The sequence below is a fragment of the Cyprinodon tularosa genome, unplaced genomic scaffold, assembly GCF_016077235.1.
Source record: "Cyprinodon tularosa strain WSP-4 unplaced genomic scaffold, ASM1607723v1 ctg124, whole genome shotgun sequence".
Taxonomy (NCBI): Eukaryota; Metazoa; Chordata; class Actinopteri; order Cyprinodontiformes; family Cyprinodontidae; genus Cyprinodon; species Cyprinodon tularosa.
In genome coordinates, this window is record NW_024038048.1 from 722820 (window position 1) to 741650 (window position 18831).

An 18831-nucleotide genomic window follows, 5' to 3' on the forward strand; every position below is an offset into this window, starting at 1 on the left:
TCACTGTCACGCTCGAACCCTCTGTGATGCAAGTAGCATTATGCCATGAAAAGCATGTATGGGACCAGAAAACAAGCTACACAGAAACCTAAAGTACATCTAAAATAAGCATAAGTACTGTAAAGCATTCAAAGACAAAAAAAAAAAAAAGAAAATTAAAGCCACATAAAAAATTCGGATAATATACTTAAAGAGATAACATATGTCTTTTACATCATGGCATACTTATTTTGCATTTACTGGAGATGAAGTTGAAATTGAATTGGATGTGCTTTTCAAAATGTTTGTTTTGCTTTTCACAAAAGCCACCGAGAATGACTTATTTTAGATTGCTCATTAGCATGGCTGCTTCAGACAGCCGCTAATTGCCCCCCATTCAGTCATTACAATTAACCGGTCTTATTGCTCTGTTTGTGGATATTACATGTCTCACATTTTCCACACAAATATGTCATCACAAAGAAATGAATGGCGCTAAGAAAATTAATAAGCTAAGTCAGTACTTGTGGCTCAAGCATTAGGAAAACAACAAAAAAAACAAAAACAAATGAAATCTTTTATTCAGCTCCACAATTACTTAAGACTTTCGTTGGAATCCACTGAAAACATTTTCAGTGCATTGTAAATTTGGCTTTGATGGGAATTGCATGATTTTTCTCTCTTAAATTAACGTCCAGATTAACAAGAGAGGCTCTAACTCCCAAGCTCTTGTCAAAACTCTGTTTTCTCATTAGGGCAACTTTTCAAGTGCGCCATAAATGGCCATTGTCATCTTTGATTGTCTCGTCATCCATTTCATACACATACTTCTCAAACAGTCAGCTAACTTTTTTCCATTCCTTTTGACTCTACTTCATGGGCCAATAGTCCTTCAAAAACAGAAAAGCTTTCATGTTATAGCAATTCTTTGTCACCTGTCGTTATAAGCAGTATGAGCCAAAAAAAATCCCTAAAGCCCAAATGTGCCAAACTGTTTAGTCTGTTTAGTTTATATAGTGCCAAATTCACAACACATGTCATCTAAAGACACTTTACTATTCACAATGATTTCAAACAGAGATCTGTGGTGGACTTAGAATATTATTATTTAAGGTTTTATGCTATTTTAAGCATATCACCTTGGTAGCTCCTTGTTGTTTCGGAGAAGATTTGGTGAAATAACATTCCACTCTGCTCACTTGTGCTTATATTTAAATGTTATCAAAAAACCAAGATTGCGAAAAGAGCATGAGAGTATCAGACTTTTTACTCTGAATGTTATATATGCACAGATGTTAAGTGTAGGACCCAAATGCATCTCTGGCAGTTTGTTTGCAGACAAATGTTTGTTATAAGTATTGCATTTGTTAAAGAAAAGAACTGCATAGGTTCTATTTTGCAGCTGATAGAAATTATGAAGGAGGCATCAAGCATACTGCAATCTCATGAACAGTATTTCATTTCTTTGCTGGATCACAATCTTAACTAAACCACTATAAATGAGATTTCATTGGAAAAAGGTCTTCATTTTTGTTGGCAATTAACTGCATTAACAAGTTAAATAACACAGCTAAAGCACCAACACATCTTCTTTATATCAATAAAGATCCTTCATACTCAATGTTATTTCTGTTTTAGGGCCGATGGAACTAAAAATATATCATGTATGTCATTTCAGGCAGAATAAAAGTTGTACTCTGACTCAGAAGGGAGGTTTACGTCGATTGATGGTCTGATTGACATGCTTGTCAGGTTTTGGCATGAGTGCACATGTGCACCCTGCATCAGTGTGACATGTTTCTGCTTTAAGTGGCTAGATGCCCTGGTTAGATGCTATCCGGATATTCCGATTTGCATTTTTACATGACACATTTTTTGTTCGATCTACAATTGTATTTCTATTATTTATGTCCATCTAACAGCAAAATCTGAATAATTTTTGTTTCTAATCCAAGCATATTTGAATCCGATCATGAAGTGGGTAGCACTGCTGCCTTGCAGCAAGAATGTTCTGGGTTAGATTCCCGGCCTGGGTTCTGTCTGCATGTTTGCTTGCTTGTTCTTCCTGATCATGTGTGGGTTCTCTCCGGGTACTCCGGCTTTCTCTCACTGTCCAAAAACATGACTGTTAGGTTAATTGGCTTCTCTAAATCCTCTTTATGTGTGAATGTGTGGGTGAATGGTTGTTTATTATGTTTGTCTCTGTGTTGCCCTGTCCAGGGTTTACCCCGCCTCGTAGACAGCTGGTGATAGGCAAACCAGAAAGAACAACCTAAGAGACTTAGACTAACAGTGTATCCTTTTGTATACACATAGTGTATACAAACTGCAAATATGCAGTATTTTTGTTTGGTGTTATCAGTGTAATGCAGAATCTGTGACATGATTTAGAGTTTTTTCAACAGTTCAGCAGTCTGATGGCGCTGGAGAAGAAAGTGTTGCATAATCTGCTGGACCTGCATCGAATGCTGCAAAGCCTCTTCCCAGAGGGCAGAAGAGAGAACGGTCCATGTTGGTGGTGTGAGGGGTCATTGATGATGTTACTGGCTCGGGACACACAGTGCTGGGATGGAATGCCTTATGTGGAGAGAAGAGGAGCCCCGATGTCCTCCCTGCACTTCTCACCAGTCTTTTCACTTTCTTCCAGTCTGAGACACTGCAGCCTCCACACCATATATATATATATATATATATATATATATATATATATATATATATATATATATATATATATATATATATATATATATATATATATTTATTCATTTATTACCAGACTGTATTAGATTAATTTGAATGTCGATTTGAGTTTGAATTATACCTGACTGCCTTGAATAGTCTGGTTAACGGAATCATTGATTCCTCTAACCTGATTTTTCAGCTCATAGCTGAAAAACCTTTGCTCTGATTTTGTAGAAAGAAAAGATCATATACTTCGCTAGATTTCTGTATGGTGGTAGTTGCAATCTATTCAATACCATCTGATGCCCTTTGGTGGCAGTAATTTATTGAACTCCGTTTAGGTCTTACCTGACTGGATGACCTCATTGCTGGTTAGCCTCTATGGATCACAGAGGAGTTAATTCACAGATGTGTTTGTTCGGTCTGCCACAACGATGTTGTTGGGTTTCTTGTATAGCAGGGGTTATGTTCCTTTTGGTTGCTTTTTAGTGTGTGTTTCTTTTTTAAAGCAGTGTCAACTCTACCCCACAAATCTGTCAAATTACCAGTGCACAGGGTGTATTTAAGAGAGTCTACAGGGCCTTGTGTAAGGCGGGCGGGCACGCGTGTCTGTGAGTGGACTCACTGGGAAAAGGAAGTAACAGTTTAACTACGATATTGATTTCAAGAGTGCTAAGGGGTTTAGATGTCAGTTCAGGGAAATAGAGGGTAAAAGAAAGCAAAGCGGGGCTCGTCCCAGGTTTTAGCACACTCTGGATTTTCTTCTCTGTCCATGCTTGATTCAGTGGTAAAGATCTGTGGCTGCCCATTGAAGTTGTACAACTGCTGCATTGAGTACTGTATGGCTGTGTGCACTCTGCAGTCTTCTATTGATTGATGTGTGAAGAGGGATTAGTAGAGAGCGAGGGATGGAGGGAGATGCTGGGTGGGGGGAAGTGGCTAGAGGCAGAATTGTGGATGCAGCATGTGTACTATGAAAATAATCCTATGTTACGTCTTTGATAAGAAATATATGGTTGATGTGCTGCATTCGTTTACATTTGTTTCATAATATATTTAGGATTAAGATGAGTCTTGAATGCATTACGCCCATGTCAAAATGACCTTGAAAGACGAGCAATGAGATGTCAAGTTAAACCTCTTGATGCATCAGAACAACCCTTAGAGAGCACTTAAATTGTCAGAATAAATCACATTTACAAAAGGTAATTCATTTTGCCATTTCACTGAATTCCTCTGAAAAAAAAAATGTATTTATTGTTGGAGGTGGAAAAAAAAATGACATCACCAGACAAATTCAAAACAATTCATCCACCCTGTCTTCTCTGACATTTCTTAGATTTCCTGTCAAGTGGAATTCTGCCAACATCCATTTTGCCTCACCGGCAATTGTGAAAAGCAAGCGACCCGTATATCCGTCTTGTTGAGCTGTTTGCATGAGGCATCCAGGTGGTTTCTCGCCACTTACCCATCACTCTCTTCCTGTTCTCCTGTTGCTCTGTCCCTGACAGGTGGTGCTGAGGGTGAAAGCAGCCAAGGAGGGGCGTGGGGTTTCATACATAGACAATAGAGGGACTGGGTACTGGAGTGAAAATGTGGTTGGAAAAGATGAGGGCAGGAAGAGAGGTGGACATGGGGTTGGATTCTGGTCACCCAGAGTTAATGGGATCAGGCATGGAAGAGAAAAGGATATCTGTGCCTGTTAATGTTTAATCGCTCATTCCCAACCCCTTTGTCTCCTGCCTGAGGCTCTGGCATCTGATAATCCTTAGGCTGCTTCTCTTCATCATCAAGGTATCGAAGGGAAGGGCCCCTGTAAATATTTAATTGGCTGCAGTATGCCGATGCTAATTATGCGGGTGTGTCCCTCTTTGATTTGTTCTCTTTTTCAGCAGCAGTTTGTCCTCTCTACTTCATATCAATAAGATTCGGGTGTTTTGTGATTTTTTCTCTTCAATTTATTACTAACAGGCCACTTTGTTGAATAAACTTTGGCAGTATTTGGTTGTATCACATTTTCCTTCAGCCCTGATATAAGTTGCAGCGTAGATTAACACAATTTTAAGAATGACCTTTAAGGCAAACTCCAAGAGTAATGTTAGTGGATGCACTATTGAATTGAGACCTGGTGACACCAGTGCATCCAATGATTAATAGGCTGTGGATGGACATGGACAATTGGCCAGGGCTTGGTCTTAAAACTGTAGGAAACTGTTTAATGGCTTACTAGGGCAGTAAACCAAGATTTCAGGGCCTCATAAAATTTTTCATTGCTTTTTGCTTGTTATTTCAAAAATAGATTATTTGAAAGCAGTGCATAGTATGTTCACAGTGAAAAAAATTGAAGACCAAAACAATTTGAGTTGTATTTTTTTGATTTTCATGTTTAGTGCTACTCTTGTTTTATTTGCCCCTGAGATGTTATAACTTTGTTTAACAAAAAAAAAAGAAAAGAAAAATCAGTAAACCCCCTGATTTCGAAAAAGTCAGATGTATACAAGTTAAGTTTACCTTGTCGCCACTCTCCTCCACTCTCCAGGTGGGTCAGAGCTTGAAGGAAGAGAATGGGAAATTCCACCCAAAGAAAAGGTTTTAGACAAACTAAAAGTTAGCAAAGATCTCACCAGGGGGCAATTATAGCTAAGGACAAACCTCTCAAAGTTGTTCATTAGATGCTACTGGTTGCAGCTAGTGATTTCATTTGGATGTTAGGCACTCATAACACATTTTTATGGTCTCCAAAGAGCAGTGATGAGACTAACGGCGTTGAAAGTAACGGCATTACTAACGTTTTAGTAACGAGTAATCTAACTAATTACTTTGACTGTAACTATAACGCAGTTACCATTGCAGACACCCCGTTACTGCGCGTTACTCAGGTCGCACAATGAACCTTTTTTCATGATAGGACTCGTGCGCGCCTTATCATGAGAGAGGGGAGGATGAGAATGGCTGATGTATAGTGAGATTCCGTCTGTCAGCTGGGTAGGTGGGTGTTTCCGCTGGCGGGTGTTAATGTACAGCACACACAGAGAGATGGAGAGTGAGGAGGACTCCAGCAGCAAAACAGCGTTTTCCAGATGGAAATACTGAAGTTACTTCGAGCTGCGTTTCCCCATTACATACGATTTCCCCTGCATCTCCGCAAAGCGCAGGGGGCACGATTCACCGCGCAAGCGACAGGAAACGCGCATGCTCGCTAAAGGCGCGCAACAGTCGCCCTGTGCTCGCGCCACAGGAGAACTATGGAGAGCGTGAGTGATCAAATGATAGCCTATATGGAGAAAGGGAGAAATCTGGATGGATGGATGGATGGATGGATGGATGGATGGATGGATGGATGGATGGATGGATGGATGGATGGATGGATGGATGGATGGATGGATGGATGGATGGATGGATGGATGGATGGATACTCTGCCTTTTCAACTGTATGTTTTATTTTAAACATTATTTGATGGCCTTTGTGGCAGGGATGGAGATCCATATTTTATGTCACACACAGAGTATAGATCTAGATAGATAGATGGATAGATAGATGTTGCAGTATCTATAACAACCCAAACACACAGGATTTCAGAATTAGACATCCCCAGTTATTAATTTCATATACTCACCAGATCTGAATGCCCTGTTAAAAAACTTCACATGGCGTTCCCCCCGATGTCATTTACGTTGAGTTGCAATAAATGCTAAACTCTCTGCAGGTTCTTGTCTTTGTCGTCCGCTCTATTCAGCTGGCTTTTGAAACACGTGGCAAGAAGGTGGGGCCTGGGTGGTGAGGGTTACGGGGGCGAGAAATGCAAAAGTAACGCAATAGTTACTTTTACTAGTAATTAGTTACTTTTAATGTGGAGTAACTCAGTTAGTAACTCAGTTACTTTTTGGGAGAAGTAACTAGTAACTATAACTAATTACTTTTTCAAAGTAACGTGCCCAACACTGCCAAAGAGTAGGGAAACATATGATACATCATATTTGGAAATATAAGATATTGTCCACATTGAAAATATTATTATCCGATTTCAATATCAGCCCAGGTTTTCATATCGGTTTTTTTCCTAAATGGTGTCTATGTAAATGTCTGTTTCTGAAGTTAGAGCAGTTTAAAATGTCTAGGTTAGCATAACTAAACTGTTTTCCTCCCCATTATTCCAGTTTGAACAGGTGTGCCTAACTATTATGCTGCAATAGATCCCAGCGCTGCTCTGACTGCTGTTACAATTACCCTATAATTCCCTATTCCATTACAGCTTTTCCCTCTTCTCAGTGACTTTCCTTTTCAGGTCCTCACCTAACCCTGGTTATCTACCCACACCCTTTCTTTCCACCCTGTGCTGCAGTGCTCTTCTTCTTTTTTTAATTAAGAAAAAAGAAAAAAGGGCAGCCCCCTTTCAAATGTATTATTGCTGTGGGTTTCCATTATACCCTCTGCGTCTTATCCGTCCTGACGCCAATCATGCTTTCTGAAGTAGTGTTCCATTCTCCATGTGTTTACATGATCGTCAAGGGCAATGTGATACAGATAAACAGTACAAAGGCAGCCTTTCAAGGAGTTCGTGAGGTAAAATTGTGGAGCTCAATACAGCCCGACGCACAAGTTTTTGCCTGTAGCAACTGCAATTACAAACAGGCTTATGTAAAAGTCAAGAGAATACGAATCATATAATAGATGTCTCATGGGTTTGGAGCCAGCAGCCTTGCAACACTGACAGACAAAAGACAAAGTGTACTAGAGAACAAAAAAATAAAACTTAAACCTTAAGAGATGGGATAACGGTTTGAATGTAAAGGCCATCATCAGATACAGCATTACTGTATCCTCAGTTGAGCCAAACATGTTTCTGCTTTACAGGTGAAAAATAATCTGCAATATTTTACTTCATATAATCCCCCTGGTAGATCCACCAAATGTTTTTGCATGTCTAGTATATACATCTTGTTTAGATGACATGCATGCAGGGCCGTAACTACCATTGAGAACACCGGGGTTACATCCTCATTATTTTTTTTATTCAAATTTTGCCAAAAACTGCAAGGTATTTTATATTTCAAAAGCCAAGAGTAGCATGACTATTTATTAAAAAAAGGTAGCTTGAGGGTTTGGGCATACATGCTGTGTGTATCAATACATCGTCAACATGCACTGTCGCTATGGTAACTGCCAAACACAGTCTACAAATGCCATTAATGAGTCGGTCAGTACTGGCAGTCAATGGAAGAGAAGCAAATGGAGCTACTAATGCAGGGGGAGAGCAGTTTAAGGTGTAGATGATAAGGTGTGAGAGAAAAGTTTATTTTTATGAGGAAATATTTTAGCCCAGCGATCCACTCAAACAGCAACATCGCAGCAAAGTTTATTTAACCCTGTCTGCCAGCCGTCAGCCAATTTCCAGCAGTTGAACCAATATTCATTATAAAACTGATAGGTTAGTGACATCTTGAACTCAAAATGGAACGTTTTATTCAGTGTTGATTCCTGTGTTGGATACTGATCCTGAAGCTCAAAGCAGTAAGCTGGTACAGATCGCACAGCACACAAAGTCATGTGCAGAAGCAAAATCAAACATCCAAACAAAATCAAACATCCAATCAAACATGTGTTCAAAATAACAAATAAAACTCTTCAAAATGTTGAAATGCATATTGTTTTGTACTCTATAATTTTACAGCCTTTTCCAGGTTCAATCGCCGGCCCGGCTCTTTTTGCATGGAGTTTGCATGTTCTCCCTGAGCATGCGTGGGTTCTCACCAGGTACTCCAGCTTCCTCCAACAGTCCAAAAACTTGACTGTTAGGTTAATTGGTTTCTCTAAATTCTCCTTAGGTGTGAGTGTGTGCGTGAATGGTTGTTTGTCTCTTTGTTGCCCTGGAATGGACTGGCAACGTGCCCATTGTGTACCCCGCCTCTCGTCAATAGACAGCTGGAGATAGGCACCAGCACCCCTCATGATACCAGTAGGGATAAGCAAGACAGGAAATGGATGAATGGATAATTTTTGTATTTTACTGTGTTGATTTTCTTTATGAAAAGGAAAACAGGGTAGGGAGGAAAAGGTTGAGTAACAACAACCTCCTTTTTGAGCCGAGCAGCAAGAGGAGCAGTGAAGAGAGAGACAGATGGAGAGCAGTAACCATATTATAAAAGGAAGATACTGCTCTGGAACTGTATGTGTTTTAAAAGACAAATATTTATTGCATGATAATTGAAGTATTGTGTAAGATTATAATAGAAATATGTTCGAACAAGAAGTAACTGACTCTTGACCTCAGCATTTTTTGGGCCCTGCATACGTCCCTGCATGGCTGTAAGTGTGTTACTGTTGTGTGTGTTACACTGGTAGGGGGTTCCGTTTGTGTCCAAAGCAGGTCAGAGCAAGGACATGGGATACCTGTAGCCAAACCAGACTGTATCTACTGTGCACAGCGGCAATTACGTAAATTCAGTATTCTGATGGGCAATAACATGTTCAATTTTAGAATTTATCATTTGTTGCCATGTTTTTTTCATCATTGACTCACAAGGTTTTGCTAACATTTTTGTATCAACACAAAATGTCAAAGAAAACAATCTTTCCATAGTGTGTTTCCTCATGTAGAGTGATGGGTTTAGGCTTCCTTGTTGGCAAGCACACATCTTTTTGATGGTTAAGACTCCTGAATCATACTGGTGGGCGCAGTTCAGCCTGTGTGCCAAACCAGGAGGGAGCAGATAAAATGAGAAATTTAGACAGTGATCAGTAAGGCTAAAAATGAAAACAAAAAATGCTGATGGCGCCGGTCTTTCCACAGTATTATGTGCTGTTATATACCAAATAAATGAAAGCACCCATGTCAAAATGGTTACGAGTTTAATTCAGTTTCATCATAACAGTGTTAACATAAAGCTGTAAAACAGAAATCTATAACATAACACAGTTGTTTTTATGTGAAATTAATAGAAAAAAAATCCCTTTATTGTCCCACAATGGGGTAAATGGTTAAAATGAAAATTATAACCAATGTGATGTGATCACTCGAGAACAGATTCCCAAGCTTTTAGGCTTTAGGCCAAAATTATTTTACTACCGGTAATCTAACTTTAACATTACTTTAATCTAACTATTGGTTATATTAAAAACAATTAATCTATTAACCATAGCAATAATAGTAATAAAAACATCGTATAGATATATTTGGCTTTGGTTTTCTATTTTAAGTAATATTTTCCTGTCTCCAAATACATAAATAGCTTTAATCATTATCAAATTTATTGCTTATTCTAACTTCTGTAGAAAATCCCATGACCCCATTTTTGTTGATCCATCCACAAATGAGGTCACGACTACTTAAACTAACTTGAAAATAACATTTTACCAATGTAATAGTAATTGTAAATGTGGATTTTTTATATTGTTATTTTTATGCAGTCCTCCAACCACTGATTAGACCCACTTGTTTCCTAGAAACAGCCCTGACCTTCCACGTTTGAAGCAAACACTTGACTGAAAATTGTATTTGGAATTTTGTAGTTTAAGGGTCTTGCTGTTCTGCTCTGTTCTGCTCGGCAAAAGAATAACAATGTGATTTAAGATGGTTTATTTGTCAGCTTAACCTGTATTCAGCTTGGTGACAGACCTGCTGCCTGTAGCCTGACAACTGCAGTTTTAAAACAGCCTTATGAAAATCAGCTTGTGATGGAAATATATTCAAAATATTAAAATCAAAAAAACTTTTCTTTAGCCAGTTGGCAGGCAGTGCATAACAAAGCTTTTCAAAAAAGAACTGTTTAGCACTTAGCTGAAAAAAAAACTGTTGCAAATGCACTTGTTGTGTCTCATTTAAAAAGAGGTCAAACTTATGACCTTGGCTGTACTGTTTGTATATATGTAATGACCTAAACAGCCTCAATGAAACAGCAGAGTTGAGTTAAATCAGATGTAGACTAGAATTCTACTGTATATTTACTGTTTACTATATTTTTTGTCACATGGTTTGCATAATATTTTATAACAACAATTATTATAGTTATTTTAAGTAATAAAAGTATTATACTTTATGGTTGCTTTCTGTTTAATGAAATTGTTTTTTGAAAATAACAGAACTGATACTGATGAGAGGCCTTAGTGCCCTGAGTTATTTGTTAAGTGCTTCTCTGACCAACAACGAGCCACTGAGCAAACACTTTACACAGCCACTCTGCTTTTGGGTTTATTTAGTTTAACAGTAAAGTAAAGCATCAGCATCAAATCTCTGATGTAAATCTTCAGTTTTCATTTGAATGTCTGTTTAATTTCTCAAGCTATACCTTTCCTAACAATCCGGCCTGAAATTATATAGTTAGCTTTAAAAATATATCTTAAGGTGATTGTGATGCTGTACATGTAGTTTTTTTTTTAAATCTTCTATTGGAAAAACGTGCAAAGTTAAAAATGCAAACTAAAACTTCAAGGCTGTGGATCAATGTGGCATATCTTTTTTGATCACGGTTTAACAAGATTTTTATCCCTCTATTATACTGTAACGCTATTTAAAAAAACATTCAATAAGCTAAATGTGACATTCTAGTTTCTTCTAAAAGGGCATTTTACCTGAAAAAAATATCAGATTCCGAATCTTACTCAATGTAATGCAATTTATAGTATCTTGTACTGTAATGGGGAAAGATATTTTCTTTCTCTTGTATAAAATCATTACACATAGTAGACAAACCAGTGCAAGATAACTCATTCCAAATTCTTCATTTTGACCTTTAATTATTGGGATTACAGTTGACATTTTTGTGTTTCAACAGGCCAAGAATCCAAAGCCTACATATTGAGCTTTTGTAAAGGCCTTGACAAGAAATCTTTTGAAATTGCCTGTGTAAATTCTCAGTCACCGGGATCATGGCAACCACAAAACAGGCTTAAATTGGAAGGCAACTGGACTTTAAAACAGTATTTTGAAGATATTTCACCTATCCAGGGGTCTTTGTCAAATCTGTTGGCTCACACCTTTTCTGAAAATCTGTGGACCACAATAAAAGGTCAGCTTCAGGATTGGACCCAAACATATAAATGGACCAATAAATAAATCCTACACATCCAGCTGAGTAATAGGGATCAAACATCACACCAAAGTTATGCTATGAGCTTTTCAATAGCTACAAAAAATGTATGATAAAGGCATCTATTTTAAACAACATGTAGCCAGATATTATTAAGGATGTTTTGATAAAAATGTATGACTATATTGCTCATGATGAGGTCACAACGGAGCTGTGTGATACTTGCCAAGGAAATCACAGGTATAAAAAGTACTGAGATCCCAGCAATTTTCATATGGCACCTTTGTGGGAGAACAGAGGTGGTTTCATATTGCTAAAATGCAGGTCTTGTTTCACTGCTGTATTCAGAGAGAGTGGCAGAGGTCATAAAGAGTTACATAGTGCAGCAGGTGAGTGCATGAATCACTGAGTGGGAGTTTTCCAATAATAGCGTACTGTATGTGTGTATGTGTCTTATTTTCAGTACGAAACATAAAGGGGATTTTTTTCCTATTTAGATATTATAGCGAATTCCTTCATGTTTTGCAGCTTCCTTCATTTCTTGCATGTGTACTTGTCTTCAATTTGTCTGTTGACCCAGTATGAGGGAGGGAAAACGTGGCACATTTGTTGACCTGGTTGTCATGTTACACAGTATCTGAGCTTGGAGACTGGATGGTGCAAGTTTTGGAGTTTGAGGTGCCAATTGAGCTGCAAAGATGGGAATTGAGAAGGGAAATGGGAATACACACCCCGACTCACACACACACTGGTTTGTAACCTTCACTGTGTTGTTGAGAGCCTTCAGTGTTTGCATATATCATTCAGTCCAAAGCAAGAGAAAGTTTGTGTGTGTTTTATGTTTGAGGGTGTGTGGCTGTGGGTGTGTGTGGCATGCTTTTGCCTTAGTGTTATATTTTGTTAAAGGGAGCATCCTCTCTTTATGTGTGTGGCTATAATTGCATCTGTGGGATGTTTTTTATATGACAGCATGTCACACAGTTCTCCAAGCTCTGGAACTGAATTAAATTAACCCAAAAAAAAAACGCTTTGTGTGTGGAGTAAGAAGCACTTTAAAGGGAACAGCTGAAAGACAGCTGACGACTAGAAGAGAGGACGCTCGGGTTCTGTTAAAGCAATGCAGCATTATTTCAAAGCATTAAAACAAAAGAGAGCTAAAACTTATGAGCATTTTGGAACGTCAGACCACTAATGTACCGTGCCCCTCCTTATAGGCTTTCATGGCTGTAGCAAGTTCTCAGATCTTTGGTCGGCCTAGATAGCGACAGCAGCAGCAGCAGCCATTAATGCGATTACAGCTTTTAGTGGGAGATTTTCAGGGCCAATTTTCTTCTGAAGCGTCATTAGTTTGTCCTCTTTTTATGTCCCCTGTTGGTATGTCTATATACAAAAACATACACAAATACATCCAGCATCTATCATAAGGAAGGGACTGAATGAAACAAGCATAAGTCACACATGAATTTACATCTCAACATTCAAGTACGTAGCCTTCTGTACGAGTCTTCATCCATACAGGGAAGCCAAGCTTAATTTACATTTAGGAAAAACACAAAAGAGCCACAAAATCTCCCCATGAAACATCTCCTAAAGCTTTTGTTTCCCCGTTCCACCACCATTTTCCCACGCACCCATACCCAGCCTTTGTTTTTGTCTTCTGACAGCATGACTCTTTGGAAAATATACTCTCACACGCTCTGTGGTGTAAGCATTCTCACTTTAGCTATATAAAATATAGATGGTTTCTGTTATGTTTATAGGCCAACAATATTTATCCCTTTAAGCCCTGCACTATCTTGATAAAGTATTTACAGGCTTTTCCTGTTTTGTCACATTACAGCTAAACATGTAAGTGAATTATGTGATTTCAGGTTTTAGGCAAATATAAAGTAGTGCTTAATCGTGGCATGGAAGAAGTAATAGATATCAGAGAAAATATCAGAAAAGTCTAGTCTGGATTTGTAGTCAGCCGTATTATATAAATACTTTGAATCATTTCTTTGTTGGATTTTGAAGTGAATGCGTTAAAGTAGTCTCAAATCGTCTTTAGCCTCCAAAGGGTTTTCTTCAAGGGATTAGCTTTACTCTCCATGATTCCTAAACAACTTCCTTGTCCTTCTATAGGAAAATGTTTACTGTGCGGATGCTGTTCAAGTTAACATTTGACTATACTTTGTGATTAAGGTTATCTGTGTTGATTATTACATGTGCTATAAGTTAAATGTGATTTTAAGAGGGTCTGTTCCTGGTATGATACTATGAGTGAAGAAACAATAGCCTAACCTGTGTGTTGGCATTCATATAACCAAAGAAGGCAGATTCTTTGGATTTCATTTTTTGTTTGTTTGTTTTGTATTTTATGCCTCATGCTATGATTGTATTTATTTTTCCTATATATATTTTATATGGTGCTGCTTTGTATTTTATGCCTCATATTTTGCAGCACTTTGTGATGCTTGTTTGAGAAAGGTGTTTTTCTTTATTTTTCAAAATAAGATTAATATTTGTTTGTTTTTTTCACACCATATTTTACTATACCTCTGTTTCACATAGCCTTGTTTTTCCAGCATTTTTATTTTTTCTTTAACTGTCACAAGTACAGAGCCACCAAATGAACTCTCAACATTTAACCCATTGTGCTGCTATTGTGCGGCCATAGTGCAGTTGTTTTGGTCTTTTATGTATAATAATAATATAATTCCTCTGTGTTTGAGGTTTTAACCTGATGAATTGAAAATAGGTCAAAGGGGTTTGAATACTTACACTAGATGTTGTAATGTAATTTTGCTTCTCTTTATCTCAATGAATAGCTTGTTTTTTTTAGTGATTATAAACTGCTCTTTAGTATTGGTATCAGTATTCTTTATTATGCTTTTTAGTAACCTTTTGATTAGTGATGCATGATCATTATAAAATGAAAGCCTCTCTCATTACCCTGTGCAATGAAATAAAGATTTCTCAAAACACGCATCTCTAATTTAGATCCTACATTTTAAATTTTCTTAGATATGCCTTGGCATTACTTCTGGCTTTCATCTTTAGCAGGTTCTCATCTGCCATGCTGAATGTGTCTCTGACTATGCAAGTCTGTTTAAAAAACCTCGAGGTGCTCCTTAGCACTTCAGCATGGCAGCTTCATTTCATAAAGTCACCATTTATTAAACCTCAAGGCTAGGTCCCAGCAAAAGCCTGTTGAGATATTGAGGTCATCGTGAGGGAAAAAGGAATAAAAGATTTTCAAAAATGGAGGGAGCACACAAGGCAGCATATATGGTATCCTGCTGTATTTCATCAAAGTCAAGGTATAAAGTGCCACCTGTCCTACAGGGGGAGCAGCCTGCTTATGTTTTCAAAATACAGCCATCTTATACATTTTCCTGCCATTGTTTGCAGACCAAGCAAATTTTGTACAGAACTTATAACACTATTGGGATATTTCCTTTTTTTCTGACTAAGACACTCATAGATGCCAACTTTGTTTTCCACTTCAGCTAATGGCTTCCAGAATGTGTTTGCTCTAGTGAGAGTTGGTAATACGGTATATGTTTGTGCTTTTGCACATGTGCTCCGGTTCTTGTGTGTATTGGTAGGCAGGATGAGCATCCCTTCTGTTACTGTTGGTGTCCCTTCATTTCACGCTCCGGCAGCTCCGCGTGAATCCTCTTCCCTTGGCTCATTATCAGTGCTGTTCAATGAATGCGCATCCCACCAGAATGCTGGCTAAAACTGAATTACTATTCAAGTATGGAGGTCAGTGCAGACGTTATGACTCTCTTTTTGTTTTCTAAAGTTATTACTTTTCCTTTGGAGTAAGTGAGCAGGAAGCAGGACACATCTCCGCTGCAGATTACTTGTTTAGGTGCTGAATCTTCAAGCACCTGAGCTAAGATTGATGAGGAGCCACGAAGCATCTGGTGTCATTATTGGATACTCATTACACTCCTCTCATTTTTCTTGGCAGGGTCCAGTGTGCTCGGGGCAGAATTCGGGCCCCTGCCGGACAATATTACAGTGTTGGAAGGCGAAAGCGTCACTTTGAGGTAACTTCTGATCCTACACCTGCACCAACTGATTATATGAAAAACATGTTTGCCCTTCCACCACCTGTCATGAAGCTTTAATTGCCAAGTCTGAATCTCCTAGATTCATTAGAAATACTACAGTGGGCCATATTTTCAGCCCATAAATGAATGATATAAACTTTTAAATGTCAACAGATTAATCCTACCTATATGAGATTCACTCCTCTTAGACATATTAATGGTCATACTGAAAAAATAGAAAGGTTGATTTTGGCATTTGGTGAGTTTGTTCATTGCTTTTTTTTTCATATAACAGAATGTTTTAAGTAAAATATCCTAGATTTTCAAAAAATCAATTGAAATATTCCCTCAAAGAAGGTTCCCAGGGACTTTAGAAGAGAAAGACTCCCACAGCATAGTCATCTTCCAACATGCTTGAGTCCTTTTAATTCCCTTTTAGAGTGTGTATGCAGAAAAGCACTAGCCCAGCCAGTTTAATTTACACCATGTACACAGCATATGGACTGGAAAGGAGCGGGTAGAGCTTGAATTCATAAGCGGGACTAACAGGCTCAGTGGAAACATTAAGAAAAATGAGAAACCATCTTTTTTTAAAGTAGCCATGTGTTGAAATTTTAACAATATAAAAAGCTCTTTTAAGACATATTAAAGGAGATCAATAAAACATTGCTTTGTTGCAGCTGCAATCATGACTGTTGTGGTTACAGAAAAGCACTGTTGTATTATGGGCCTTCCTCCTGCACTGATTGGTCTGGTCTTATTTAGACCATATTTAACAATATACACATAGTGCTTTTTCACAGTCTCATGATTTTGTTTCAACGTAAACTATATTAATGTGTTTGAGTGTGACTGAAAATTGTCTCTGGCTACCGTCACGCTGCAGGTCTTGATGCTCAATCCCTATTATTGCCGAAACACAATTATTTCTGCAAGGTCTTTACACTAATGTTCACATGGGACTGTTATCAGACTTCCGTCTGAACAGTTCAAAGCATCAAAATGTCCCACACATGCAGAAGAAAAAGGTAGATGTCACATAGCAGCCCAGTGTTTAATAAATTAATGACAAATGGTAATGTAAATCCCTTTATTGTCCCACAATGGGGAAATTCACTCTCTGCATTTAACCCATTCCTTTGAAGAACAGTGGGCTGCCATTGTGCGGCACCCGGGGAGCAGTGTGGGGTTAAGGGTCTTGCTCAGGAACCCAGAGTGGAGGCTGTGTGGATCAACCCGGGTACTTGCAACCTTCTCAGAGCCCAAGCACACTGCTCCAACCACTAGGCCAACACTCCCCACCAAATATCACTGTCACTAGAAGTGTGCAATAATGTTTAATTGAAAAATAAAAACATGTTATAGTGGATGCCAGTGTGTCCATGTTATTAATAAAGATGGACTGTAAATAAAAGCAGCCCAAAAATTAATGATTGTAACAGTGATGCTGCTGCAGCTCATAAGTCTCGTCCAATGTGATACTCCCGATCACCAGGGTGAACTGCAACACAAGAGGGCTGAGTTGGGGGTAGACAAGCAGAACCAGAACCATGCCCTAGCCAGATGCTGTGTGTAGGAACCTGCCCATCATACCTGGCAACGTCATGCGGCTTAGTTTGATGGTCAGCACAAGGGCTCTTTAACCTCTCTTTGTCTGAACTGTCACCCAGAGGCTGTTAGCATTGTTGATATAGATAACTGGCAAAGGAAGCTAGTATCAGTGATAATTTACTTGGATTTGTCTGATAAGCTGCTTGTTTAGTAAACCTTAATAAAATGAAGCAATATAAGCAACCTTTTGAGACTTGCTATCCTCTTTGGATGCCATCGCACTATGGTATCAAAAAAGTAAGTTTATGTGTTTCAAAAGATAATTCCTCTGTCATTTTGTGCTTCGCACTGACAAGTGCGCAATTTGAACACTAAGAAATGTGATTTTGAGGCTAGCTATATTTGCAAAGCTGCCTGTATTTTCATTAGAGGAGCTGGACCTATAAATCTGTGGCTAATCAATTATTGAAATGTTTTGCCTTGAAACTTCACTTTTGAGACTCTGTTTATTTTTAATAACCAGTGAAAAGAAATTTTTTTTTTCAATGATTTCATTTTGTGTATCTTTTTCCTTCTATCTTATGAATATGTAATACAGCATTTCATGACTTAGTGTCTACAAAATGGTGTCACTAAATTTTGTGGATTGAGCATTAAATTTCTTAAAAAGTACAAAGGTGTAAATTTAAGACAGAATAAATTTGCAGTTAAATACTTTTAGCACTCTGATATTCACAGCATTAAAGTTGCTAATGCAACTGAATTAGAATTTAATCATGATCAACAAGTCAATATGAAATCCAATAAAGGAGCAATGGATGGGGAAATTCATGTCATGTTTCAGAATTTGACCTATCGTCTGCAATGTTTCCCAGTCTTTCTTTTTGCTCTCTTGATTTTTTTTACCTTATTTGCTGCAACTCTAATGTCATGTTATTATCAGAAAGAAGTACAGATATTTTTGTTTAAAAGTAATGAGTAAAAAGTGCTAAAGAACAGATACTACAAAAAGCTACTTCAGAAGTATTTACACTGCTGCAAGTGAAAATCCTAACATTTTATTGCAAAAGAATTATATCAACATGGCACTATTACGCTACACCAGGGGTCTGCAACCTGCGGCTCCAGAGCCACATATGGCTCTTTGGACCCTCTCCAGCGGCTCTTAATAGTGGCTAAAATGTATATAAAGAGCTAAATAATTTACTTTAATATATACCGGTATAAATAGCTTTAGTGTTTTTTATAAGATGGAAAAGAATGAGATTAAAAGAACCAGAAATATGTTTTAAGTAGGGATGCAGGATATAACCGGCCCCCTATCGGTATCTGCGTTAAAACTGATTATCGGACATCGGCCACCCCACCAATATTTAACCTGATATTCGATCAGCTTTCTAAAGTTTCTAAAGTCTAAAAAAAAAAAATAATAATAAAATGCTACTTCTTCTTCCTCAAAAACGTCTTTTTTACAGACTTAATAACTACTACACTGCAAAAAACTAAATCTTGATAAGTCATTTTTTTCTTAAAATAAGTGCATTTGTTC

General features: G+C 38.0%; 1 protein-coding gene across 1 annotated transcript in view; it reads left to right on the forward strand.

The window, feature by feature from the left end:
* The window catches only part of iglon5 (IgLON family member 5), a 184077-nt gene that overhangs the window by 128823 nt on the left and 36423 nt on the right, over positions 1–18831 (forward strand). The window contains exon 2 of the mRNA XM_038276327.1: positions 15650–15728. Within this exon, the coding sequence (XP_038132255.1) occupies positions 15650–15728 (79 nt within the window). The remainder of the gene's footprint in view (positions 1–15649; positions 15729–18831) is intronic.